Source organism: Aethalodelphis obliquidens, unplaced genomic scaffold (genome assembly GCF_003676395.1).
Source record: "Aethalodelphis obliquidens isolate GAN/ISIS:26980383/991018 unplaced genomic scaffold, ASM367639v1 scaffold26, whole genome shotgun sequence".
In the NCBI taxonomy this organism is placed as follows: domain Eukaryota; kingdom Metazoa; phylum Chordata; class Mammalia; order Artiodactyla; family Delphinidae; genus Aethalodelphis; species Aethalodelphis obliquidens.
In genome coordinates this window covers 263,618-288,360 of record NW_020837970.1, presented here as the reverse complement: position 1 = coordinate 288,360, position 24,743 = coordinate 263,618, and the positions used below count along the sequence as shown (strand labels likewise).

The 24,743-nt window shown below is 39.9% G+C and overlaps 1 protein-coding gene across 4 annotated transcripts in view; it reads left to right on the top strand.

Moving 5' to 3' along the window:
• MYO5A (myosin VA) overlaps positions 1–24,743 on the top strand; it is a 186,681-nt gene that overhangs the window by 149,533 nt on the left and 12,405 nt on the right. Inside the window, exons 29-38 of one of the 4 annotated variants that reach the window (XM_027123047.1) lie at positions 568–668; positions 4,362–4,442; positions 6,213–6,411; positions 9,487–9,561; positions 10,983–11,076; positions 16,376–16,522; positions 17,077–17,231; positions 19,062–19,151; positions 20,773–20,923; positions 23,092–23,374. In XM_027123047.1, the coding sequence (XP_026978848.1) occupies positions 568–668; positions 4,362–4,442; positions 6,213–6,411; positions 9,487–9,561; positions 10,983–11,076; positions 16,376–16,522; positions 17,077–17,231; positions 19,062–19,151; positions 20,773–20,923; positions 23,092–23,374 (1,376 nt within the window). The remainder of the gene's footprint in view (positions 1–567; positions 669–4,361; positions 4,443–6,212; positions 6,412–9,486; positions 9,562–10,982; positions 11,077–16,375; positions 16,523–17,076; positions 17,232–19,061; positions 19,152–20,772; positions 20,924–23,091; positions 23,375–24,743) is intronic. The other 3 variants (XM_027123049.1, XM_027123048.1, XM_027123050.1) reach the window with 3 other exon arrangements.

Sequence of the window (24,743 nt, the reverse complement as noted above, 5' to 3'; positions counted from 1 at the left end):
ATGGGAAAATGAGCTTTATGTCAAACTTTTCGTGTTTATTAGGGTATTTGTTTTGTTATAACTGGTCCAGAAGTAGAAGAAAGAACAGCTTTGTACATTGCATTGAATACTTGGTGTTCTTGCCTGGTTATTGTTTTAATGCTGTATATAGTTTATATCTATATGTATATTTTTTAAAGTATATATACAACATTAGAATAATAACCAGGCAAGGGCACTGAATATATATATATATTTACACTGTGTGTGTGTGTGTGTATATATACACACACACACACACGCACACAGTGTAAAACACACGTGGCCCATCAGTGATTTTATTTACTCTAGAATCACACCACCTTTGTAGTAGAGTGTTAGGGATTCTCAAGAGAGGGACTGGAGGTGCCTCTTCCTCTTAACTGCCTGTGCCCCACTCTCTGTAGTTGTACCGGGGCTAGGGCAGACGCTCTGGTGGGGCAGAGGTGTTGTAGAACACCCCCTCCTCTGGAGGAAAGAAAATGTTGTATGAGGTCCAAAGCTTGAGAGTTAACACTTAATGTGGAAATGTGTCTTTTCCCCCTTCAGAATACAATGACAGATTCCACAATACTTTTAGAAGATGTACAAAAAATGAAAGATAAAGGTGAAATAGCACAAGCATATATCGGTTTGAAAGAAACAAACAGGTAAGTTGATGTTTCTTTTATTCATTTTGGTTTAATCATATTGATCTTTAATCTTCAAGCCAGCCTCTTATACAGTAAGTCCAAGTATTTATGCATTGTTTTGTTAGACATCAGCTGACCTTCAAAGGGGATCCAAGGTTTCCAATATATTCCCAGTTAAAATCTCATTTATAATAATATAAGGTAGCATTACCTTACATTATTATAAGAGGTGAGAGATGGAAAGGAAAATATTCTTTACATTAAGGGAATATATTTCTGTATATTTAGGGTCTTAGCCTTGAGAAGAAAACCAGTTGCTTACTATACAGCTTGGACTATCTTGGGTAGTCACTTCCATTTGTTATTCAGGATGGTTATTGTGAAAGTTTGTAGGGACAGCTGCAGCTTTCAATAATTGAAATTTAGTGTGAAGAGAAGTGATGAAGTAGCGGAATCACATCTGTGTTGGCCATGTAATTCTAGAAGGGTACCATGACTTCTAGGATGGGACCCTGATATATGAGACCAAGTTTTTGTCACGTTTCCTAAGGTGTTCTGAGAAAATTCTAACCTTGGTTTCATCTCATTTCCTCGTGAGTGAAGTTGTAGATGGCATTTAGCTCAGTCTTAAGAGCCTTGGGTGGGCTGAGAGTATAGATTTGCAGTCACTAAATGACCAAACTTTCCCAAAAGTTTTCCCTATAGCTTAGAGTATCACAGCTCATTTCTGGAATTCGTCAGCCTTCCTATGATTCCTGCTTCCCAAAGAGCCTTCATGCTATTGAACTCTGAACTTAAAAGACTACATGCTTAAAAGAACACAGCCAGTGATGATAACAGAGATTTATCAGTGTACATCTAGGTCTCCTGATGCGTAATGTCAGGATTGGTATACAGAAATACTTCACAAATTAAGAATATTACCATGCAAAATGTAAGGTACTTATTACCTTCTTTTATGGGCAAGAGTGGAGAATGCTTATAAAAGTATTTGGTTAAACTTAAATTTTAATTTATGTATGTAGGTTGTAAGCATATCTTATAGCTAAGGATGTGTTAGTATAAAAAGAGCTATATTACATTGTTCATCCATCCACTCAGCTATTCAGTCACCAGATATGTATTGCATGCCTGCTTCATCCCAGGCCCTGTGCCACACACTGGGAATATAGCAGTAAGCAAGATAAATACAGTCCTTCCTTTCACAGAGTTTATAGGCTGTTGGGGAGACAGCCAAGATAATTTGGACTTCCCTCCAGTGACAGGAAGGAAGTCATTTTTTTAAAAAAATAAATTTATTTATTTTTATTTTTGTCTGCGTTGGGTCTTTGTTGCTGCCCGCTGGCTTTTCTCTAGTTATGGCGAGCAGGGGCTACTCTTCGTTGCCGTGCATGGGCTTCTCATTGCGGTGGCTTCTCTTGTTGCGGAGCACGGGCTCTAGGCGCGCAGGCTTCAGTAGTTGTGGCTCGCGGGCTTAGTTGCTCTGTGGCATGTGGGATCTTCCTGGACCAGGGCTCGAACCCGTGTCCCCTGCATTGGCAGGCGGATTCTTAACCACTGCACCACCAGGGAAGCTGCTGAAAGATTTTAAGTAGGAGAATGATATGATGAGATTGGAATTTTAGAAAGCTAGCCCTGGCTTTTATGTTAGAGAATAGATTGTAGTGGAAGAAGATTGAGAGCATAAAGACCAGTTAAGAGGTTATCACCATCATTGAATGACTGATTATAGTGACTTTGACTTGGTTGGTAACAGTTGGGATTGAAGAAAATGGGACACTTTGAAAGATACATAAGAAGATGGGGTGTGTAGCCTTGCAGTTTGTTGGCTGTGTGGGATGGGGACCATGAAGGGTAACTTTGCAGTGTCTGCTATGGATACTTGGTTGGATATAGTGATGCCAGTTTGTGATCCTGGGTCTGGGATGTGGGGAAGTACAGGAAATGATCAGTAGATTTACAAATATTTAAGGAGGTAGGAAGACATCCAAGGAGAGAAATTCATTAGGCAGTTGAAAATATAGATCTGGAACAGGAGAGATATGTAGGCTGAGATGTAAATATTGAAGTCATCAGCATGTAATAATACAGTTGAGACCATGCAAATAAATCAACTCTCTAGGGATAGATGGTAGATGGAAAATAGAAGAGCAATGTCTGAAATTTGTTTTATGTAAACATCGTATCAACAAGAGAAGTCTAGGGACTTCCCTGGTGGCACAGTGGTTAAGAATCTGCCTGCCAATGGAGGGGACATGGGTTCCAGCCCTGGTCTGGGAAGACCCCACATGCCGCGCAGCAACTAACCCCGTGTGCCACAACTACGGAGCCTGTGCTCTAGAGCCTGTGAGCCACAACAGCTGAAGCCCACGCGCCTAGAGCCCGTGCTCTGAAATGGGAGAGGCCACCACAATGAGAAGCCCGCGCACCGCAACGAAGGGTAGCCCCTGCTCGCCGCAACTAGGGAAAGCCCGTGCGCAGCAACAAAGACCCAACACAGCCATAAATAAACAAACAAACAAACAAAACAGAAGTCTAGTAGGAGAAGTAAGAACCTGCGCTCTGGAGTCACATAGCCCTGGCCTTCACCACTTGCCAACTGTGCAACCCCTGCAGGTATCTTACATCTAAGCCTCAGTGTCTTCTTCTGCAGTGTGGCAAATGATATATATTGGGTTCCTGGGAGAACTAAATGAAATGATACATGTGGAAGGTTGTAGAATGGTGTCTGACACTTGACAAACAGTCAAAAATATTATTTTTATACCCTCAGTAGAAAAAAAACTATAACCAACTTTGTCAGTTTTGTTAATTCTACATACTTTTAATAAAATGTGTCACACTTCTAGTAAAAAAGAAGTTTCCCCAGGTCTTAAAATTAATTTTTGACACAACAAACCTTTTAAAAGTTGTGTCATAAAAGCTGGGAACTTTGGACATATACTGGCTTATAAGTTACTCCTATAAGAATTTTAAAAAATAATTTTAAAAATACAAAATCAGATTTTATTGCGCTAAAACAAATTCCTACCCAGAAGACTTAAAACTTCATTTTGAAATGAATTATGAAAATTGCCACATGAAGACAGTAGCTGAAATTTTCATTCTATATGTATATGACTATTTTGGTTAGTCTCTAACATAATATGTGACATATAAGATCACTCCGCTAGCTGAAGTGGGAAGCAGCCACATAGCACAGGGAGATCAGCTCGGTGCTTTGTGACCACCTAGAGAGGTGAGATGGGGGAGGGTGGGAGGGAGCCGCAAGAGGGAGGAGATAATGGGGATATATGTATATGTATAGCTGATTCACTTTGTTATAAAGCAGAAAATAACACACTATTGTAAAGCAATTATACCCCAATAAAGATGTTAAAAAAAAAAAGATCACTCTGTTAGCTGAATAAAATGTTAAAAATAGAACCTCCTTCTTACCTCTTCAGTCATTTATTATTTTGCAGGAAAAGTAGCTCTAGATGTTGATTATTTTAATTTCTACACATTTATGTGTGATGTTACACGTTACCCATTTTTTTAAAAAAATTAACCAAAAATGATTTTTGTGGTAACATCTTAAAGTCATCTGTAATTAATAAAAACAGTCCTGTTGACTTAACAAAATATTGAAATATCACATGCTGCTCTTGACCATCATCATCTCATTACCATCGCTTTGTGTTTTGCATTATTGTTCCTTTTGCATGGAAGATCATCTGCTATGGATGGCCATGAGTTGAATGAGGATGGAGAGCTGCTGCTGGTTTATGAAGGGTTGAAACAAGCCAACAGGTTATATTTGTCTCCTCAAAATGGAATGTTATTAATTTGTTGTTTTTCTTACTAACAGTGGCCTCCGGACTTTAACTTCTGTATTTCTTATATTCAGTGTCTTCCTGGGTAAATTTCAGACACTAAAATTTGTGAATATCTCACTAAAAGTGGAAGAAATTCCAAACCTCTCAACTGGAGCCCAAGCTACTACTGCAGGAGAGATTAATACCTATTACTTAGTGGTTTCTTGTTTGGAATAATGATCAATTTAAAGGATATATGTGCCTGGGCAATGTGTCTACATTCTCATATATTATGATCATGCTGCCTAACAGCAGTGTTAAGCAGTGTTAAGTGCACGATTTGGCATTCTGTGTGGTTATTGTGAAATTCCGATTTGTGAAACCGCAAACAAAGAGGGTTTCCTGCATTGCTACAGTTCAAAATAATCACCCTAACTCAACATGTTAAATATGTTTAGGGGAAAGCAAATGAAATTGAAACAGCAGCACCTTTCTGACACAGACACTCATCTCCTCTAGTGAGACTTGTGTCTTAAAATCTCTTAAAAATGCCATTTTAGTGATGAATTTTTAAAAATATTTAAATTTTAATATTTATATTAAATATTAATATATAAATATTTAATTTTAAAATATTTAAACTCTTTGTTCGAGGGGCTTCTACTTATTCTGCTTTGTTCTAATCACAAACCATTGTCATTAACTTTGTGGTGTTACTGGTTCAAATCCTTTTGAAATTTTATAATCATTAAAATATTTTTAGTCTGCTGTTAACTGTTTGCTTGCAATGGCATCAGTGTTTCCCAGCATTTGATAACTAAGGGGGTTCGAATAAAAGAACATCTTTTCTTTCTTCATGTTAGTTAATTCCTATCCATAACTTTGTCTTGGCTTTGGAAAAGGGGGTGAATGTAGAAATGGGGGTGCCTGGTGAAGGGAGGATGCCAGTTCGCTCTAGTATCCTCCTGCCCTAGACTACTCACGGCGCAGCTGACTTGTATGTTTGCTCAGAGAAGCAGTAGCTGCTTTGTTGGTCCCACTAATATTGATGTTCTAAAACCATATCTTGTTAGGATTCTGTTACTGATAAGGAAGTTTATGGGGAAAGAGAAAATGACAAATTTTATATATATATATATATATATATATATATACACGAAATTTCAGAGCTATCTGTCTGGATTTGGGTAAATCTGTATGTATTTCAGAGTAGCACTCCAGCCTTTCTGCCCTTCAGAGATAAAAGTAGAAAGTAAAAATGGGACCCTGGTCACACCCTCTGCCTGGAATTAGTAATGCTGAAAGTCTTCAAGGCATATTTAATTAGACGGGGCATTTGTAATCTTGCCCTCCATAGTGCGGTGATTTTGCGACGAAGGTACTAGCTTTGCCAACTTTAATGCTAGTTTGTGAATGTAGTAAGCCAGGTTCTTTAACCTATGTCTTTTAATTGATTGATCAATTTTTAATTGATGATTGATCATCATTTCCTATGAACCTTTTAAAAGAGCTAAAATTTTCCTGTTTCTAGGGGCCTTTGAGAACTTCATAGCAGGGTCCACAGTTCAGAAAGACACAAATGTGAGCACATTTGTTTCCATTTCTGGCCCTTGGTTGACTTCCTGGACTCTAATCAAGTCAGAAGCTACACAGTCACTACAGAATCCCTGCTTTTCTGCCCTTGCAAGTGAGCGCGGAGTCTTGTACCCTTCAAGCAGGGACTCTGGTGTCATCTCCCTTTCCTACTCTTGTGGCTTCTCCGCAGGCTCCTGGAATCCCAGCTGCAGTCGCAGAAGAGGAGCCATGAGAATGAGGCCGAAGCCCTCCGCGGGGAGATCCAGAGCCTGAAGGAGGAGAACAACCGGCAGCAGCAGCTGCTGGCCCAGAACCTGCAGCTGCCCCCAGAGGCCCGCATCGAGGCCAGCCTGCAGCACGAGATCACCCGGCTCACCAACGAGAACCTGGTAAGGGAGGTGCCAGGCCACACTCCTCAGCACGCAGGCCCTAGCCCTGCAGGGAGGCCTTCCTTGTTTTTTGAGCAAAACGTCTTTCCTGACTGGGAAACACTCACTGCTCCACACTTGTTACCCTCTTTCCCTATCAGGGACAGAGTAAGGAAAATAGGACTATGTTGGTAGAAGTGAAAAAGGCGTGTACTCGGGTTGTTTCTCACAGAAGGCTCTGGTGCATCTCAGCATCCTCAGCCCTCACTTGGAGGGTCTGGAAGATATCAGCTGACTGTGTGCTGGGCTTTTGATATCCTCAGGAACTCAGCTTCCTCCACGTCAGCTGCAGCTTCTCTGCCATCGAGGAGGTTATATAGTTGTCACAACCTTTGCTCCCCAAGCACCACTGTGGCCATCCCAGCCCCTGTCTCTAGCAGACAGCGGGGTTAGAGTTAGGGTCAGGGAAGGCAGTTGGCAGAGCCAACGTGGGGCTGTAGGTTGACCTTGGTTGGAGCTCCAAGGTCAGGGAGGAGGAACATAAGGATTCAAGTTTATACATTCGTGATTCTTTTTTAGCAGAACTTGGGCAGTGAATGAGGAGATTTTTTTCCCCTTGCCAGATTCTGAGTGCTGGCACAGAGTCCAAGTTTGTTCTTTTTCTCTTTTTTTCTTTCTGTCCTTCTTTCTTTTATAGAAAATATTTTCTAAAATGTTTCTCAGTCACAAAATAACTTTTATTACAGATTTATACTTAAGTTTGATAAACATATTTATTAAAGTAAAAGTCATTGAAAAAGTATAATTCCACTTTTTTTTAATTTTATTTTTGGCTGTACCACATGGTTTGTGGGATCTCAGTTCCTCAGTTACCCGACCAGGGAACTCCCAATGCCATACTTCTATATAAAATCTATATTGTAGTGTCAGTCTGGTTTTGAGAAAAGCTGTTTAGGGCTAGTGGTAATTTGTTTCTGTTTTGGGCTATTTTTAATTAATTAATTAGTTTGTTTGTTTATTTATTTATTTTTGGCTGTGTTGGGTCTTCGTTGCGATGTGCAGGCTTCTCATTGTGGTGGTAGCTTCTCCCGTTATGGAGCATGGGCTCTAGGCGTGAGGGTTTCAGTAGTTGTGGCATGTGGGCTCAGTAGTTGTGGTTCACGGGCTCTAGAGCACAGGCTTAGTGGTTGTGGCACATGGGCTTAGTTGCTTTGTGGCATGTGGGATCTTCCCGGACCAGGGCTCGAACCTGTGTCCCCTGCATTGGCAGGCAGATTCCCAACCACTTCGCCACCAGGGAAGCGCTGTTTCTGTTTCTTCAATTCAGGGTTTTAATGAGCTGTACTAAAATAGTTTGGATTTTCTCTGAAGATTTAACAATCTGAATTATCCCTCCATTATTTCATTAGTGATCATTTACATTACAAATAGTTTTCTGGTGTCATCTATTCAACCATCTTTTATATTAATTTGAAGCAAAACTCAAAGGTATGGGACTTCCCTGGTGGCGCAGTGGTTAAGAATCCACCTGCCAATGCAGGGGACACGGGCTCAAGCCCTGGTCCGGGAAAATCCCACATGCCGCAGAGCAACTAAGCCCGTGTGCCACAACTACTGAGCCTGTGCTCTAGAACCCAAGAGCCACAACTCCTGAGCCTGCGTGCCACAGGTACTGAAGCCCACGCACCTAGAGCCTGTGCTTCGCAACAAGAGAAGCCACGACAATGAGAAGCCAGCACACCGCAGTGAAGAGTAGCCCCCCTCACTGCAACTAGAGAAAGCCCGCGCACAGCAAGGAAGACCCACTGCAGCCTAATTAATTAATCTAAAAAAAAAAAAAAAAAGCTCAAAGGTATTCTTTTTCCAGTCTGTCCTTCCCTCTGAGAACAGCTTGCTGGTGAGGCTACATTGTAGGAATGGGAAAGGTGGGTGAGGGCAGAGTTTGGACTCTTTTCAAAGGGCCTGAAATATCACTAATTTGTGGGGGAAGGTCTTCTGAATCATGGAATATTTCTGAGATGTCATTTTATTACTCACAAGTATATTGTTGCTTAAATTAAACTAACAATGCTTTATTGCCTAAGAATTGATATACTAAATAATATAATAATAATTGATCAGCATATAAATTCTGTGCTTTTTAAATGATTATCTTAAAATACAAGGTGAAACCATGAAATAAAGATGATTCTGGGTGGTAGATTCTCAGAGTTTTTTCACTAAGCTGGTTAACCATTTCCCTTTCAACCTTATGCACAGTATTACTTTTCTTCTCAATTTTTAATAGCTAATACAAACATAAACTAAGCCCCCAAATTCTCAACCGGTAGAATCTAGTTAACGAGTTTGAATTTTAGGAAAACCCTTCGTAGGTCAGCTGCTTCTGCCTCGCTGACTACTTATTCAGGAGAGTGGATTCAAACTTACAGATAGGGGATGATGTACTTTTTCACAATCATTATAGTGTCTCAATCTTAATTATACATTTCTTTAGGAAACACTTGGGCAGATATTAAAGCAGCGGTGGGCCTAGGCTTAGTGTTCTGAGAAACTACCCTGCAAATCCTTCCCACCCACCTACCCCCCCAACACAATCACAGAAATGGTTTTTCTCCCTCCTCTAGTGGACAAGCGTCACAGGCCACCTGCAAGCTGCCTTTCAGGGAAGGAAGGCACACAGCTTCTCATCAGTCTTTCCAACTTCAAACAAGAGCTCCAACTTTGCCATTATTCTCACTTTTGTTTTAAGGGAATTCCCCACTCTTGCCACTGCTACTGGCAGCAAAGAAAGTGCAGCAACTTGTGAGCAGGTCTGAGAACTGAAATAACAGCTTTATCTGGGGAATATGGACCACAGCTCTGTTTACCTGCTAACATAGCCTGTTTCCTCTGAGCATGTGACAATATATAGTGTATATATAATCAGAATCATCTGTATTAGAAAAATTAGAGGGCAGTGGCAGGTGACAAATCAGAGCCTTTTGAGTATACGTGGTTTCATTATTTGTGTTTTAAAATATTTTAAAATTGATTTTGCTGAGAGGTAGCATTCCCCTCACAGAGAAAAACAAATGTCCATTGTGCCTGTTTTTTCAGTATTTTGAGGAATTATATGCAGATGATCCTAAGAAGTATCAATCATATCGGATTTCACTTTACAAACGGATGATTGTATGTAAACTCAGAGTGCTTCTCTGTCGTCTACCCTGCTAATTCTAGCCCTCTGTAACTGAAGAGCACACCGCTGCCTGCCCCGCCCCAGGAAGTCTCTTCAAAAACTGTCACAAAACCTTTCTCCCCACAGCTGTCTTTTAGCCAGTGATGTCGCCTCTATCAATGTCCTGCGTCCATTGTCACCTTCAGTTTGTTATTAACACTAGGCTTACAGTGTGATGGAAGCAAAATTTGAAAGATAAAGTAAAATCCAAGAAACAACTGAACGCTTTGAAATGTTAGCAACTGTTCCTTTTGAAACATTGGTCTAGTATCTAAATCAGCCTTGTCTAAACTAAACTGGAAAATGAATGAATATTTGTATTTATAAAAGCTTTTCTAATCCATAACCTGAATAACAACCACAGACTTATTAAATCACTGATTTATTTCCCTTCCAAGCTCCTAGTCTGCTGTTATCCACTTTTCTTCTTAATTATCGATTTTTTAATTATGCCGGTCATTTGAAAGAATTCTTGATTAGAGAGCCAATTATCACAGTTTTTTTAACCCCCCACCTTTGAACGAACTGCTTTTGTTTTCTCTTTTTGCATAAACCATGTGGAATTATCCCTTTTTCTCTATAAACAAACTTATATCACCTGGGAGATTTTTATGGGAATGTTGTCCAACCTGCCACTTGGTCTGCAGACCACTCTATCCTGTTTTCTGTCGTTATTTATTTTTTTTAAACACCTTTATTGGAGTATAATTGCTTGACAATGGTGTGTTAGTTTCTGCTGTATAACAAAGTGAATCAGCTATACATATACATACATCCCCATATCTCCTCCCTCTTGCATCTCCCTCCCACCCTCCCTATCCCACCCCACTGTCGTTATTTTTTAACTTACCTTTTAATTCCCAAAACTTCTTAACTTTTCTTAAGTTACAGGACTAGTTTTAGCCTCTCCAAAGGGTGGGACTCATAGAGACAGTGCTTCACACACATAGGTGTTAATCAAAAGCCCCTAAGTTCAACCATCCTTAAAACTTCCCAAAAAACTGTGTGCATTCATCAGAATTTACTTTGCCTGTTCCCCCTTTAAAAGAAAAACTTGCTACTGGAATAGCAGTACATTTTACGAGCATTTTAATTGTTGTGGAGTCTACTGGAAAAGACTCCACAGTGAGCCTGCTGTCCATCACGCTGTAAAGGAGTTTACTGCCTTGTATATTTTAACATTTGGCTTTTATTATAGCTGCATTTCCCACTGCCTGCCAGTTTTAGCCAGGTGGGGCTCCACCCATGAGCTTTCATGGAGCTTTTATGTAAAACTAACAAGTGCTGTTTCTGTAATTTTGTGTCTGCTCTCCTTCTGTGCATTTTAGAAGGTTTATTTTGGTCTTTCTGTTATATTTCTCATTTTGATCTTTAGGATTTGATGGAACAACTCGAAAAACAAGATAAGACTGTCCGGAAACTGAAAAAACAACTGAAAGTATTTGCCAAAAAAATTGGTGAACTAGAAGGTATTTAAACATGTTTCTATGACAGTTGCTGAACCTTGGTTTTATATGCAATACTAGTGGCTTAAAAGGTTTTTGTGTGAATATTAGGGACAATGACAAAAATGACGTTCAGCAAACCTGGCCTCCGTGGAGTGGAAATTTTCATTACTAGGTGGGGGAAAATGTTCTTTTCGTGGTAGTAATAATTTACAAAGAGAGAATTCATTCAGCAAACATCTAATGACCGTCTTCTATAGACCAGGCACTATGCTAGGCAGTATTGCATAGTGGTTAAAAGCATGGATTCTGTAGCTAAGCTTCTCGGGTTTAAATACTGCCTCTTCCACTATTAGTCATCTGATATTGGGCAAGTTACTGAACCTCTCTATGCCTCAGTGTTCCCACCTGTTAAATGGGAATGATAATGGTGTCTACCTGACACGGTTTGTAAGGGTTAAATTAATTAATATGTGGAATGCATTTGGTATATTTCCTGACACACAGTAAATCCTATATACAACTTATTTTTATTACTGTTATTCTTAGTATTAGGGATACTAAGATGAGTAAGACAGAGTCTGTGTCCTCAAAGAACTTACATCTAATGGAGAACAAAAGGAGAAGTAAATAAGAAAAAAATGAATTATGATTATAAAGAAATAAGATTTTAGAAAACATCTCATGATTTATATATGATGATGGGAAAACACCTTGAGAAGTGATCAAATATCGGTTATTATTATATACAAATGATTCTTGTCTTGTGGGTTAGTGTTTGTTCCTTCAGTAAGTAGGTGCCAGGGATATAGCAGTGAACAGGGCTAAAGCCACATTCTCAGCTTAGTCCAGCAATGATCTCACTGTTCAAGAGATTCTGAGACCCTCTTTGGAATTGCCTTCAGACCTATGCAGGCTATTACCATTTTGACCAAAAATGATACTGTGCAGCCTGCCCGTCTATTTGTCATTGTCACTCTGAATAATTTTTGCTCTGCTCAAAGGGTGAAGATTCCCCATCACTGGGAATGTTCAAAAGAATCTACCATGATTAACTGTGTGGCTCTCATTCCTCCAACGTGCCAGGCCTGTCGTAACTGTTCCATCTGTTTGATCTTTTTGCTTCTCTTAGTCAAGTCCTGCTTATCCTTTGAGACCAGAGTTATATGTCACATGCTCAAGAGCAGCCTTTCCTGATCACACAGATAGACCCTACAGCTCTACCCTCTGTGTACTGCAATTTGCCTCCCATCTTTTGTGGTTTTCATTGTCATATATTTAGCAGTTTTTCTGTTTGAATTACTGCCTTCCTCAATGGACTATGAACTTCCTGAGCATGGTGACCACCTCTTATTTCCTCTTGTTTTCACAGCACCTAGTATATTGTCTGACCTGTCATAATCATTCCATTTATTAAAATTTTGAACCTCTGAATCACAGACCCAGACTATATGTCTGTTGGTGGAACTTTAAAAATCTTTATTCAGGGCTTCCCTGGTGGCGCAGTGGTTGAGAGTCCACCTGCTGATGCAGGGGACGCGGGTTCGTGCCCCGGTCTGGGAAGATCCCACATGCCACGGAGCGGCTGGGCCCGTGAGCCATGGCCGCTGTGCCTGCACGTCCGGAGCCTGTGCTCCGCAACGGGAGAGGCCACAGCAGTGAGAGGCCCGCGTACTGCAAAAAAAAAAAAAAATCTTTATTCAGAGAACCTTTCTGCACTTAACTCTGCATTAATTATATCATGAGATGATAATTAGACAGCAGAGTATCCGCTTGAACGAAACTGATTTTAAGGGTATTAACTTGTAAGATTATTTTTTAAGCTCCTAATCGTTTCTTTACCATATGTTAGTAACTTTTGATAAATAGAAAAGCCATTTATTATTTTACATTTTTACTTAGCTTTCTTTGATATGTATATTTTACTCAAAGAGAAAGCTTAGAGCAATTTTAAGCCATTATCAATCAGAATTCAACCTCATCAGTTAAACTATCCTGCCAGCTATATTCTTAAATCTATAAGTACATTTGAGAAGGCAATTCATAGATTAAACAAAAAAGTCATTATGATATTCTTAAGAAAAGTTGAGTTACATAATACATATCTACAGAATAAGATGAAATAGATTTATGTGACTTGAGCATTTGCTGAGTGCAGTGTACCTCCCCTCCCCAAGGCAGAGAAGAAAGACAACACGCTTTTCCAACACCTTTCTCTCCTGTCCCCTTATCCCCACAGTGTACAGAAAACACTGATAACCTTGTACAGCAAAGCACCTTCTAATATCTAAAAGTTTTCTTATATTTTTCTAAATATAATATACTTAAATGCTTCTGGTTTAAAATAGCAAGACTCTTACCTCCTCCTATGGGCTACACTTAATTAAGGAGACATTTTTAGAAGCCAGTGAAGACTTTTTAAATGTCAACATACATAATTTTTAGCAGAAATGATATGGCTAAATGGAGAGTGTTTCAAAATTTGATATGCTTTATGCTGTATTTTAATCCAGGAGTGGGTGTTCCATCTCAATTTTCATAGAGTCAGGGAATTTAGACCTAAAAGAATTCTAGAAATCAGTTAATTATTTCATAGGAGAACAGAGCTGAGGCCCAGAAACCATAAGGGACTTCCAAAGTCTCAGCCACTTAGTGGCCAAAATGGGACTAGAACCCAAGCCTTCTGAAGAGCACTGACTTCTTTGTGTCATATTTTCCAACAGACCCTCTCTACTTATAATAATTCATTTGACTCTCAATTAAACCTGAGATCAAGATCTTCCCTGTACCAAAGTGAGGGGAGGAAAAAAAATTTTCCAATTTCCTTTCTATTTCCAGGACAAAAAGGTTCAGGAATGTTTTTCTCTCAAGCATAAAGAATCTATTATACTTGAAAATGGAAATAGATGTTGCTTCAGATCTTCCTAGAAGATTGCTGTATTAGATGGAGCATTCGACTAAATGACCCCCAAGGTCCCCTGAGTCTCTTAAAAACTGGGTGGTATTCTGACTTCTCTCTTTCAGGCTTTATATTTTCCTGATACTACGTAAGGGTTGACATTTTAATTATATGATTATTTTAATTATATGATTTGTTAAATAAATCAAGGTCATGTTGAGCTGACATCTATATTTTACCTGTGAGTTTTTGTGAAGACTCTAATCTCTGGGAAGAATTCAAAGACAGAGTAAAATTTTAATGAAAGTATGGCACATTTTCTCTCTGACATTTTTGTACAGAACCAAAAATATCTTCGTTAGAGATTTTGCAAAAGGAAAGTGAAGCTTTCTTTTAAAACATAATATCTCTTAGTTAAAATATTCACCATATTTCATAAATTCTGTGGTGCACAATTTTTCATATTTTAACATCTCTGAAATTAGGATGTATCTTACAGAAGTTGATGGGTTTTAGTTTAACTGGCAATATTTTTCCTTCTTTAGTGTTATATAAAATAATACTATATGTCATAATCAGTGGCACCTTAGATATGATAAAATCAGTAGGTTTAAAACATTCTTTTTGAGTTATACAGAGTCCAAATGTGTGCATTTGTTGATAAACTTAGTATGTTGAATCTGTTTTCTCCCAGTTTCCCCTCGTTGAATTGTTTCTGTAGCTTAAAGCAACCAGTAACATAGATGGCAGGGATCTTATTATTTTGTTTTACATGCAGAATATATACAGGAGCTGTGAAAGTCACAGCTGTGTACTGATCCTGAGATCCTCATGCTGTCGTGTTTAAACTAACTCCAGAAATAACTTATGTAAAACTAAATAGTTTGAATCTCCTATCTCTTGTAGAGAGGCATACAAGGCATTCAGTTAGTCCTGCGGTTCCGGACTGCATCATGCATATGAAATGCTAGGTTATGGGAGGTGGCCACAGCCCTGATTTGTCCAATCACAGTGTGATCGCTCTTTAGATATCATAACGTTGGTGGATGGTGGTGATTTTCAGCGCTGATAGTCCCGGTGTGTGATGCTGCGGCATAAGGTGGACGAGGTGTCACCAGGCTCTGTGCCACATGAGCAAGAGCACTGGCAGGTATTGGTGTTCTCTGTGATAACCTCATGCTGTGGAACTGGCTTCCCAGAACTAACACCGGAAGTTGCCCAGAGTGACAGGAGAAGCATGGCTGATACCTTGTGGAGTCAGCAAGATTAAACTTTCTAATGCATCTGATCTGCGTTTTGTTTGTTTGCCAGCAGTCTCTGAACTCAAACTTAAACTACACCCAAATAGATTTCTTTTTTTTTTTTAACATCTTTATTGGAGTATAATTGCTTTACAATGTTGTGTTGGTTTCTGCTGTATAACACTAAATAGATTTCTTAACTGCCCCCCTTCCTGTAGATAAGAGAATTAAAAACCTTACTAGCATATAGCTCCACAAACACCATCATAACTCAAGTTTCCCTTTACCTTCCCTTGAATCTCCCATTCAATTCTCAATTTTGAGATGAAATTGGAGACTTTTTCTTAACCCTCAGTTCTTCTCTGGCAGCTGCCATCAACAGTGGTGATAATTTTTAATATCTGAAAGGGTTATTAGCCAGCAGTTGTACTTTACTGGTTGCAGCTTTGTGGTGGGACTTTTAGCACTTTACTAAAAACAAACAAACAAAGAACTGAATAATATTTAGGAAATCATATTAAATACAGGTTGTTTTATCTGCTCATGATTTCTTTGGGAGTGAGGGGTGACAGGAGAACATTAAGCCTTTTCCTTATGAAGGCTTTGTGAGAAATAATACATTTCACATCAACTAGTGTGAAGAAACTCGGTTCTACCAGCTATCTTGATGTGGTTTGAACTGATTGCAATGATACATTTAAAGTAAATGTTCTTTCTCTTTAATGACCAGATTCATAGAGCTAAAGGTAAAGGGGAATCTTTTATAGTCTGGCTGCCTCTTTGTAGAATATTGTTTTTTCCTTCTGTAAGTTAAAGTCGAAATATATTTAGACATTTATGATTGATACTGATTAGTTAACTAAGAAGTTAAACCACTTACTTTGGAGACATTTAATCTTATTACAAAGTAAACCTTATTACAAAAAAAAATGCTTTTGAATCTAGTAAGATTCTTTGGTGTTCATAGTAGCCAAGCACTAGTGGTTGTTAGAGTGACATTACCATATAATTTTATCATCTATCCACCCAGTTTTACCAGAAAAAATACTGAAGGAAGGGACAATTAAGTGGTAAATATGGCAAGCTTCTGTTGTTATAGAGTTTACTTAAAATTATAGGAACATGGAAACCTCTCATCTTTTCTACCTGGAAGACATTTTTCTTCTTTTTGTTTCTGATGAAGTGGGCCAAATGGAGAACATATCCCCAGGACAGATCATTGATGAGCCCATTCGTCCAGTCAACATTCCCAGAAAAGAAAAGGATTTCCAAGGAATGCTGGAATACAAGAAGGAGGATGAGCAAAAACTTGTTAAGAACTTGATTCTGGGCAAGTATTTCCTGCGTGAGATAAAAGGTCTTTCTGGTACACGTGTCGGTGGTGGGAAAGGCTAGTCACTCATTTATTAAATATTCACACTGGTTTCTTTAGTCATCCTTGACTGCTGTGCGTATAGTGCTGTAGCAGCATCCTGACCACATCCTGGATGTCAGTCACACTGCAGGGACACTTGCTAGGACCCACCTAACTCCTGGAAGAGCAGGTTCCATAGGGAATGAAGAGTTTAGCTTGGGATGGGCTTAGTTTGACATGCCTGAGCAGAGATGTCAAAAGCCACTTGATAATGAGCCTAGAATTCAAAGGAAAAGTCAGGGCAGGAGATAGACATTTGGGAGTTGTTGTATAAGCAGCTAAGATTCACATGTTCCTACCCTCAAGAATTTCTCCACTTAGCCTTTAAAATATGCTTTTTTAAAAACACGACCTATTTACCCTGAATGATTGAACTCTTACATGAGAGCTGTGCTTTTGTATCTCAAAAAGCATTCCTCGTGAAGACTTTCAAAGTTATATAAGATTATTTTTCCTCTTTTCTTTTTTAGAACTGAAGCCACGTGGTGTAGCAGTCAATTTGATTCCAGGGTTACCAGCGTATATCCTGTTTATGTGTGTTCGACACGCTGACTACCTGAATGATGATCAGAAAGTAAGGTCGTTGCTAACATCAACAATAAACAGCATCAAAAAAGTATTAAAGGTCAGTTCATGTGCAACAAAATTCTCATAATGAATATTAATGATGACAGAGTCTGCACAGAGGTATTTTTCCTTCCTTAGACTTGAGCTAAGTTTCCAGTTATGACCACTTTCTAGTCTCAATCTATACCTTCCATTGTAGGAAACATTCATTCTGTAAAGTGTCTATGTGCCTTCTTTCAAAACAGGGCTCAGGTTGAACAGTAATCAAAATTAAGTCAATATACTTGCATTTGATTGTGAAGCAAATTCAGTTTTGTCATAGAAGTTTTCTGCTTTGAGGTCTTAGAACTAAATTAAAAATACCTGTGAAGTTCATATAGACAGGGAATATCATGCTATAGTTAAAATAGGTATTAAGTAAGTTTAGTAATACCTAGCCCATTGATATAAAAAGATGTTTGATAAAACATTTAAAATTCTCTTCTGACTTTTCTTCCCATTATTCTCCAGCTCATCTCATAATTTTCCTTGTTACCTTAAATGCCTGGTTCCATATGAGAAGCAACACACAGATACTAATCAGAGAGGAAAGACTTGGAAAAGGCAGCAAAGTTACATAATAGAACAGAAAGCCCTGCATAACTCAGTAATCACTGAGTCACTTGCATGATCATCCTCTTGACAATCTAGAAAAACAGTGAACATTATTCTTAGTTTTAACCATTTTTCAGTTCTTTGGCATTAAGTACATTCATACTGTTGCATAACCATCACCATCATCATCTCCAGGACTTTTTCATCTTCCCCAGAACTTTTTCATCTTCCCCAGAACTTTTTCATCTTCCCCATCTGAAACTCTGTACCCATTAAACACACCCTCCCCCAGCCCCTGGTCATAACTTTTAATGCCGGTTCTCAGTCCCTCCTGCACAGATAGTCTATGTGGTTACTTTCTACAGTGCTTACTAAAGTGTGGAGTTTCTGAATATTTAACATTCAAAAATTGATGAATGTCTTCTGAATGTAACTCATTTAATTTTTGGTGTATTGATGCTGTATTACATTTAGATAGACTAAAAGTTTTACTACTTCTTAAGTCAACTCCTACAAAGACAACAAAGCCACATCGTAAAGTTTTCTCCGTCTCATCTTACTTGCAAGATGAGAAAATTTGGATAAATTCTTCCAAATTTATCTAATTTGACTAATTATTGTACCAAATTGTTTAAAGATTAAAAAGGAGTAGATACTTGAACACAGCACCCTTTTGATACCATTTTAAATGGATGTGCATTTGTTTCACATCCCTTTTTAAACTGAAGTGTATTTGTCGTGTGTCCCTGGTTTGATTTCGCAGAGGTGGTTTGACATGTGGCCCAGACCTGATGAAGAGCCAAACTCTCCACTGCTCTGCACAGGGCTTCCTCCATTCCATTTCTCATTAGCTCCCCAGAAATTTTATCTTATCCTTGACAAGATTTTTAACCTAATCTGGGTTTCAGTGCTTCACAATATTTGTAATTCCCTTTTGTGCCGTTAGTCCTTTCTGATTCCCTTCAGTAACCCTCAGGGAAGTGAGTTTGGGTAAGCTGTGGCTTGGTGAATTGTTTTCTGCTTAAAGGGACTGCTAAGCGAATATCAATTGCATGACCAGGCATCATTTTCTAATGGCATTTTCTAATTGCCAAGCAAAGTAACAAACAACCAGTGAACTCAGTGGTTGAAATTCTCTAGCAACGATATGAGGCTTTACAACTGCAATGTGATTTATTTTTATAACTGTTGTTAATGGTAAGTGAAGGAAATGGGCCTTCTGGTATCTGTTTGGTTTTTTCAGGCTATTATTTCCCTAAGGAAAAAGCTAATTTAGGCTTATTCTCTCTTTCAGAAAAGAGGTGATGATTTTGAAACTGTCTCCTTCTGGCTTTCTAACACATGCCGATTTTTGCACTGTTTGAAGCAGTACAGTGGAGAAGAGGTGAGAAAGCCTTGATCACAAAACCAGCATGCTATACTTTCTCTGACCTTTTTAAGGAAAAAAATTTAAAGCACAAACTATTTAGCCATTTGTTAATTTAGAAACCTGAATTCAGAGGTGGCTTGGAAGTTCATAGCTTTGTTTGATGTTCACTATTTACAAAACTGACTTGGGAAGTGACATAGTTTCTTCCCTCTGAGAGTTTGTATTATGAGAAAGCACAGCAGAAATAAAATGAGCATTGGTCATTGAATGGTTATCGCACTGAAACTTTTTGTTAAGATGTGAAAATGGGCTTTTCAAGGACTGATGTATGAATATTGAGCTATTTAAAGAAATTAATCGGTTTTGGCTTGTGTAATACATTAAAGGTGATCAAGGTAAAACATGGCTCTTTAGATTTGTCCACAGATATTTTTGCTTTTGCTTATAGTGATGTGGTCATCAGTTGGTTGATAGACTTCATATTTCAAAACTATGTAATATATTAATAATTATCATTTATTAAGGGCTGCTTAGTATGTATCAGACAGCATTTATTGTACATTATGTTGTTTAATTCTTGTTTAACATCTCAATGAGGTAGGCATTATAACCCAGTTTTACAGATGAGGAAACTAAAGCTCAAAGAAGTTCATCACTTTGCCCAGGTGCTCTCAGTCATAAGGAGCTTAGCTAGGATTCTGGGTCTGCCCACCTCCAAGAGCCTCTGTCCATAACCACTGCCCTTCGTACCTCCGCATCCTTTGCCGGGAGGGCAGGCAGAGAAGCTGAGCAGTAGTACTTTCTGAGCACCCACAGGCTAGGGGCAGAGGACTGTCCTGGCAGATGATGGGAAATGCAATATGAGCAAGACATGGTCCTTGAGCAGATGGGACTAGCAGAACAGAATCCTCCAGAAGGCCTATTAACTGTCCTTTCAGTCCCCAGTTCTAGACCATGTTGTTAAGTAGGTTGCAGGGAGGCAGATGCTTGAGTGTGGGCAGAATCCATCAAGTAAGCAATTGTCTTTGTCAGGCAGTGCCTGACGAAGTACCTGCCTGTACAGTTGGCTTTCCATTTTAACAAATACCACCAAAAGATTCCATTCTAAGCTCAGACTGAGAATCATGTGTGGATACAGTAAAATATAGTAAAGAGAATTTTTTTATTTATTCACCAGTCTCTGTAGAAATTGATCAATTTTAAGAAGATTACTTATGTCCTTCCAGTGTAGTATTTATAAATAGGGCTATATTTAATGAACTGAAGTTAAGAGATTACTACTTTAGATAATTTAGTGCTTGGCAGTGAACCAGCTGTTTCATAAGTGAAAACACTCATTAGTTTTTTTTTCAAATCAAGTTCCCCCATCTTGTTTCATTGACATTGCTGGTGGAAAAGCTTAAATGCTAGGTTGCCAAGTTTAGATTATTCAAACGCTAGTAAGAAGTGGAAGGGGAGACGTGATGGAAACAAACACACAGAATTTGAGAAGGAGTATCCTGGCATTTATATGGAGGTTGGAATGGGAACTCTTTGGAGAAAGGAAAAAAGAGCATGAGAATGCCGATTAAATGAGAGAGTTAAACAGGAGACATTTTACTTCATCTGTATCATTAACTCTCCGTTATGGCTCTAGGGCTTTATGAAACACAACACATCTCGCCAGAATGAACACTGCCTCACCAATTTTGACCTGGCTGAGTACCGACAGGTGCTAAGTGACTTGGCCATTCAGATCTACCAGCAGCTCGTGCGGGTGTTAGAGAACATCCTTCAGCCAATGATCGGTAAGGCCAGGGCATATTGATGACATCCAGGTCTGTCTACCTTGTGTGCCCGCCAATAGATGACCACCAGTGGCACATGTGTTGGAGCATGTATTCATATGGAGAACATAAAATAGTAAGACTCAGTCTCAAAATTAGCTGAGGAATCTCAGAACCCCAGCCATGATGAACTGGGGTACCTCAAAATCACTGCTTCCACATGATGGAAATGGCAGTATATAGTTTACTTCCCTAATGTGTAATGCCTCTCTCCTATGATTGAGTCATGCTTTATACCCAGCAGTAGACCTCAGACCTCATCCAGTTTTCAAAAACACTTTAAACTTTGGTCTAGCGTACTACTACACTGAGCTTCCTAGGGACCCATCTAAAATGAAGGAGGCTTGGGAGGGTATATACTTTGCCTATTAGGCTACAGTAAGAGGGCTGGGAGGGTACCATGGCAACAAGAACAGGTCTCAGACACTCCATGCTGAGTGGAACATCTCATGACCCCTATGGAATTGTTAAAGGCAATTTGGTTTAAAGTAGCAGTTTCTCATTGGATGAGAAACTGGTGTGTGTGTGTGTGTGGGTGTGTGCGTGTGTGTGTGTGTGTGTGTGTGTGTGTGTGTGCTTCTACGTATGTGTGATTTCATGTACCTATCTTTATATATGTATACTCACTCTGGGTGTGTATTTATGTATCATTCTACCTGTATTCCTTTGGAATATGTAGCAGGTGTGTAATAGGAATTAGAAGGCATGTACAAATTGCAGGCTGCTAATTTTGAATGCATTGAACTTTTTTTTTAATTTTTTAAGTTACCAAACTGTATTATCGTCAAGCAAATTATCAACAGTCTCTTAAGGCTACTACCAGTTACCCTTTCTTTCCCCATCTATGTGTTTTCCACATTTCTACAACTTCATCTCACCTCTGTGGGCTCCTAGTGTCCCATGTTTTATTGCAGGCCCCCCTTTAACCAACTAGAAACATAGAAGGCTGAGGAAGCCATGGGGGATGGCAGTGGTTTCTTCAGCTGACGCCTAAAAGGTCATGAATTTAAAGCAACCTAGGTCAGCAAAAATGCTTGAGGTAACACAGATGCAGAGGTCAGCTTCAGTCCATTCTCTTCTACTTTTGCCTGGTTTCATTGGCTAAATAAGAAATTTTACCTTTAGATGTGCCGCTAGCTGCATCTCCCAATGATTTTACAACAACAAATGTTTTGAGTCAGTATGAGGTTCTTTGGAAGCTGCATTGAGCTCTAGGACATATAACAATGAATCAGGAGTGGCCCCTGCTCTCAAGGGGGCTTCCAGTCCAGGGAGTGGGCATCCCAAAACCATCCTAGAGGAGGCATAAGCCAAACGCTGCAAGAGCGTAATAGAGGGAGCAGCAGTGCCCCAGATGAGAAGACTGAGTCCTGGGAGGCTAAGGCCAGCCCGAGGTCTCCCTACTGTTGTGGGAAGCTCAGGGCAAGGAAGGGCCCAGCTCTCTAGCCCCACACAACTGCCCTCTCCCAAGTCTTCTCCAAGCCCACTGCCTGGTCTCCTGCCTTTCTTGCTACTTGATTTGTTTGCCTCTGGGGCTCGATATTACTGGAGAATTTTTTTTTTCTTTTTTTTTTTTTTTTTGTGGTATGAGGGCCTCTCACTGTTGTGGCCTCTCCCGTTGTGGAGCACAGGCTCCGGACGCATGGGCTCAGCGGCCATGGCTCACGGGCCCAGCCGCTCCGCGGCATGTGGGATCTTCCCGGACAGGGGCACGAACCTGCGTCCCCTGCATCAGCAGGTGGACTCTCAACCACTGCGCCACCAGGGAAGCCCTACTGGAGAATTTTTATCTTCTCCCTAACTGCTCCGTACATCTCTCTCAAAAACCCTTCCAAGATACCTCACATGTGCTATTACAAGGCTTCATATTTCAGAAAATGGGCCATTAAGAGTTCTTAATTTCATGGTAAATTTTTGAATTTAAGAATTATTACTATTTTTTTGAATTTAAGAATTATTCCTTCATTAAAGTTTAAAATCCAGAAGCCCTTTTATTGAGTTCTTTTTCCCTCTATGTTGATACTCAAATCATTTTCATAAACTGAATGTGTGTATGTCTGTGTCTTTGTGTGTGTGTGCACACGTTTACTTCCAGATCTTCTTTTCTGACACTTGAACTTCTCTTGCAGTCTCCGGAATGCTAGAGCATGAAACCATTCAGGGTGTGTCTGGGGTGAAGCCCACAGGGCTAAGAAAGCGAACCTCCAGCATTGCTGATGAGGGTACCTACACACTGGACTCCATCCTACGGCAGCTCAACTCCTTCCACTCAGTCATGTGTCAGCACGGCATGGACCCCGAACTGATCAAGCAGGTGGTCAAGCAGATGTTCTACATCGTGGGGGCCGTCACACTGAACAACCTCCTCCTCCGGAAGGACATGTGCTCCTGGAGTAAAGGCATGCAGATCAGGTGAGCGAACGCCAACAGCTGCCATGGCCTTTTCATGCTGCCCAACCGCTTGCCGGGGCTCGTGTGAGGCTAGTGTACCTGATGTCCACTGCCCCCACCCCCACTCCCCGCCAGGCGAGCAGCAAGGGCAGACTGGGCACAGAGCTGCTTCCTCTTTTCTGGCTGGACCCTCCACTCTCATTTGTGATTGCTCCTGGCCGTGCCTTGCAACCCACTGCTTGTTAGGAACCCTGCTCCATGTGAAGATAACTCGTTTTTGTTTTTTGTTTTTTTAAAGGGAACTTTATTTATTTTTATTTATTTATTTTTGGCTGTGTTGGGTCTTCGTTGCTGTGGGGGCTGTTCTTCATTGTGGTGCGTGGGCTTCTCATTGTGGTGGATTCTCTTGTGGAGCACGAGCTCTAGGCATGCGGGCTTCAGTAGTTGTGGCATGTGGGCTCAGTAGTTATGGCTCGTGGGCTCTAGAGCACAGGATCCGTAGTTGTGGCACGTGGGCTCAGTAGTTGTGGCTCGTGGTCTCTAGAGCGCAGGCTCAGTAGTTGTGACACACAGGCTTAGTTGCCCCGCGGCATGTGGGATCTTCCCGGACCAGGGCTCAAACTCGTGTCCCCTGCATTGGCAGGTGGATTCTTAACTACTGCGCCACCAGGAAAGCCCTGATAACTCGTCTGAGGGAGTGGGGAGATGATGAAAACTACATAAAGATGAGATAGCTGCTTCCTCTCCTTTTGTGTGTGCTTTAATTGTACAATAACAAAATATCAAACTATAATGAAGATTGCTAATGTTTGATTGCTCTTATAAATTTATTTTGACAAAATACTGTTTTGTACCTATGGCAACAAGAACATGTCTAATAGATCTTTTACTGATGTTTGAAATACGCCCCTCTCTATTTTAAGGAAAGCTGTGCTCAATTTTGTCCAGCTGTTCCTCAGCATAACCTTATTAGCATAATGGAATTTTTTTTTCAAATAATTTATTTTAAAACAGCTAGAAAATTCACCAAGAGGGGGAAAAAGGATTTCTCCTATGAAAGCCTGTAGTTAATCTCAGGAAGCGTTGGCTTTCTTTTCAAATTTTCCATTACTCACATCCACTGTAGGTAGTGGTAAGAAGATAATGCTTTCCACTCAGGTCGTAGAATTTATTTTTCTGCAAGTTCTGTTCATACCTATGAAGCCCCTCTTTGCCTGATTACTAAGTCCTGACTGTGAGTCCATTTATCTCATTTGCGAACCACTATCACTTGGTTGGCCACCTCTTAAAACCTCGCATCTGTGTAGTTTCTATGTCTCTCTTCATATTTTGGGTCTTTGTCTCTTCCCATGGCCCCCACTTGCCCTTCTTGCCTTCATCCCTGAGCTTC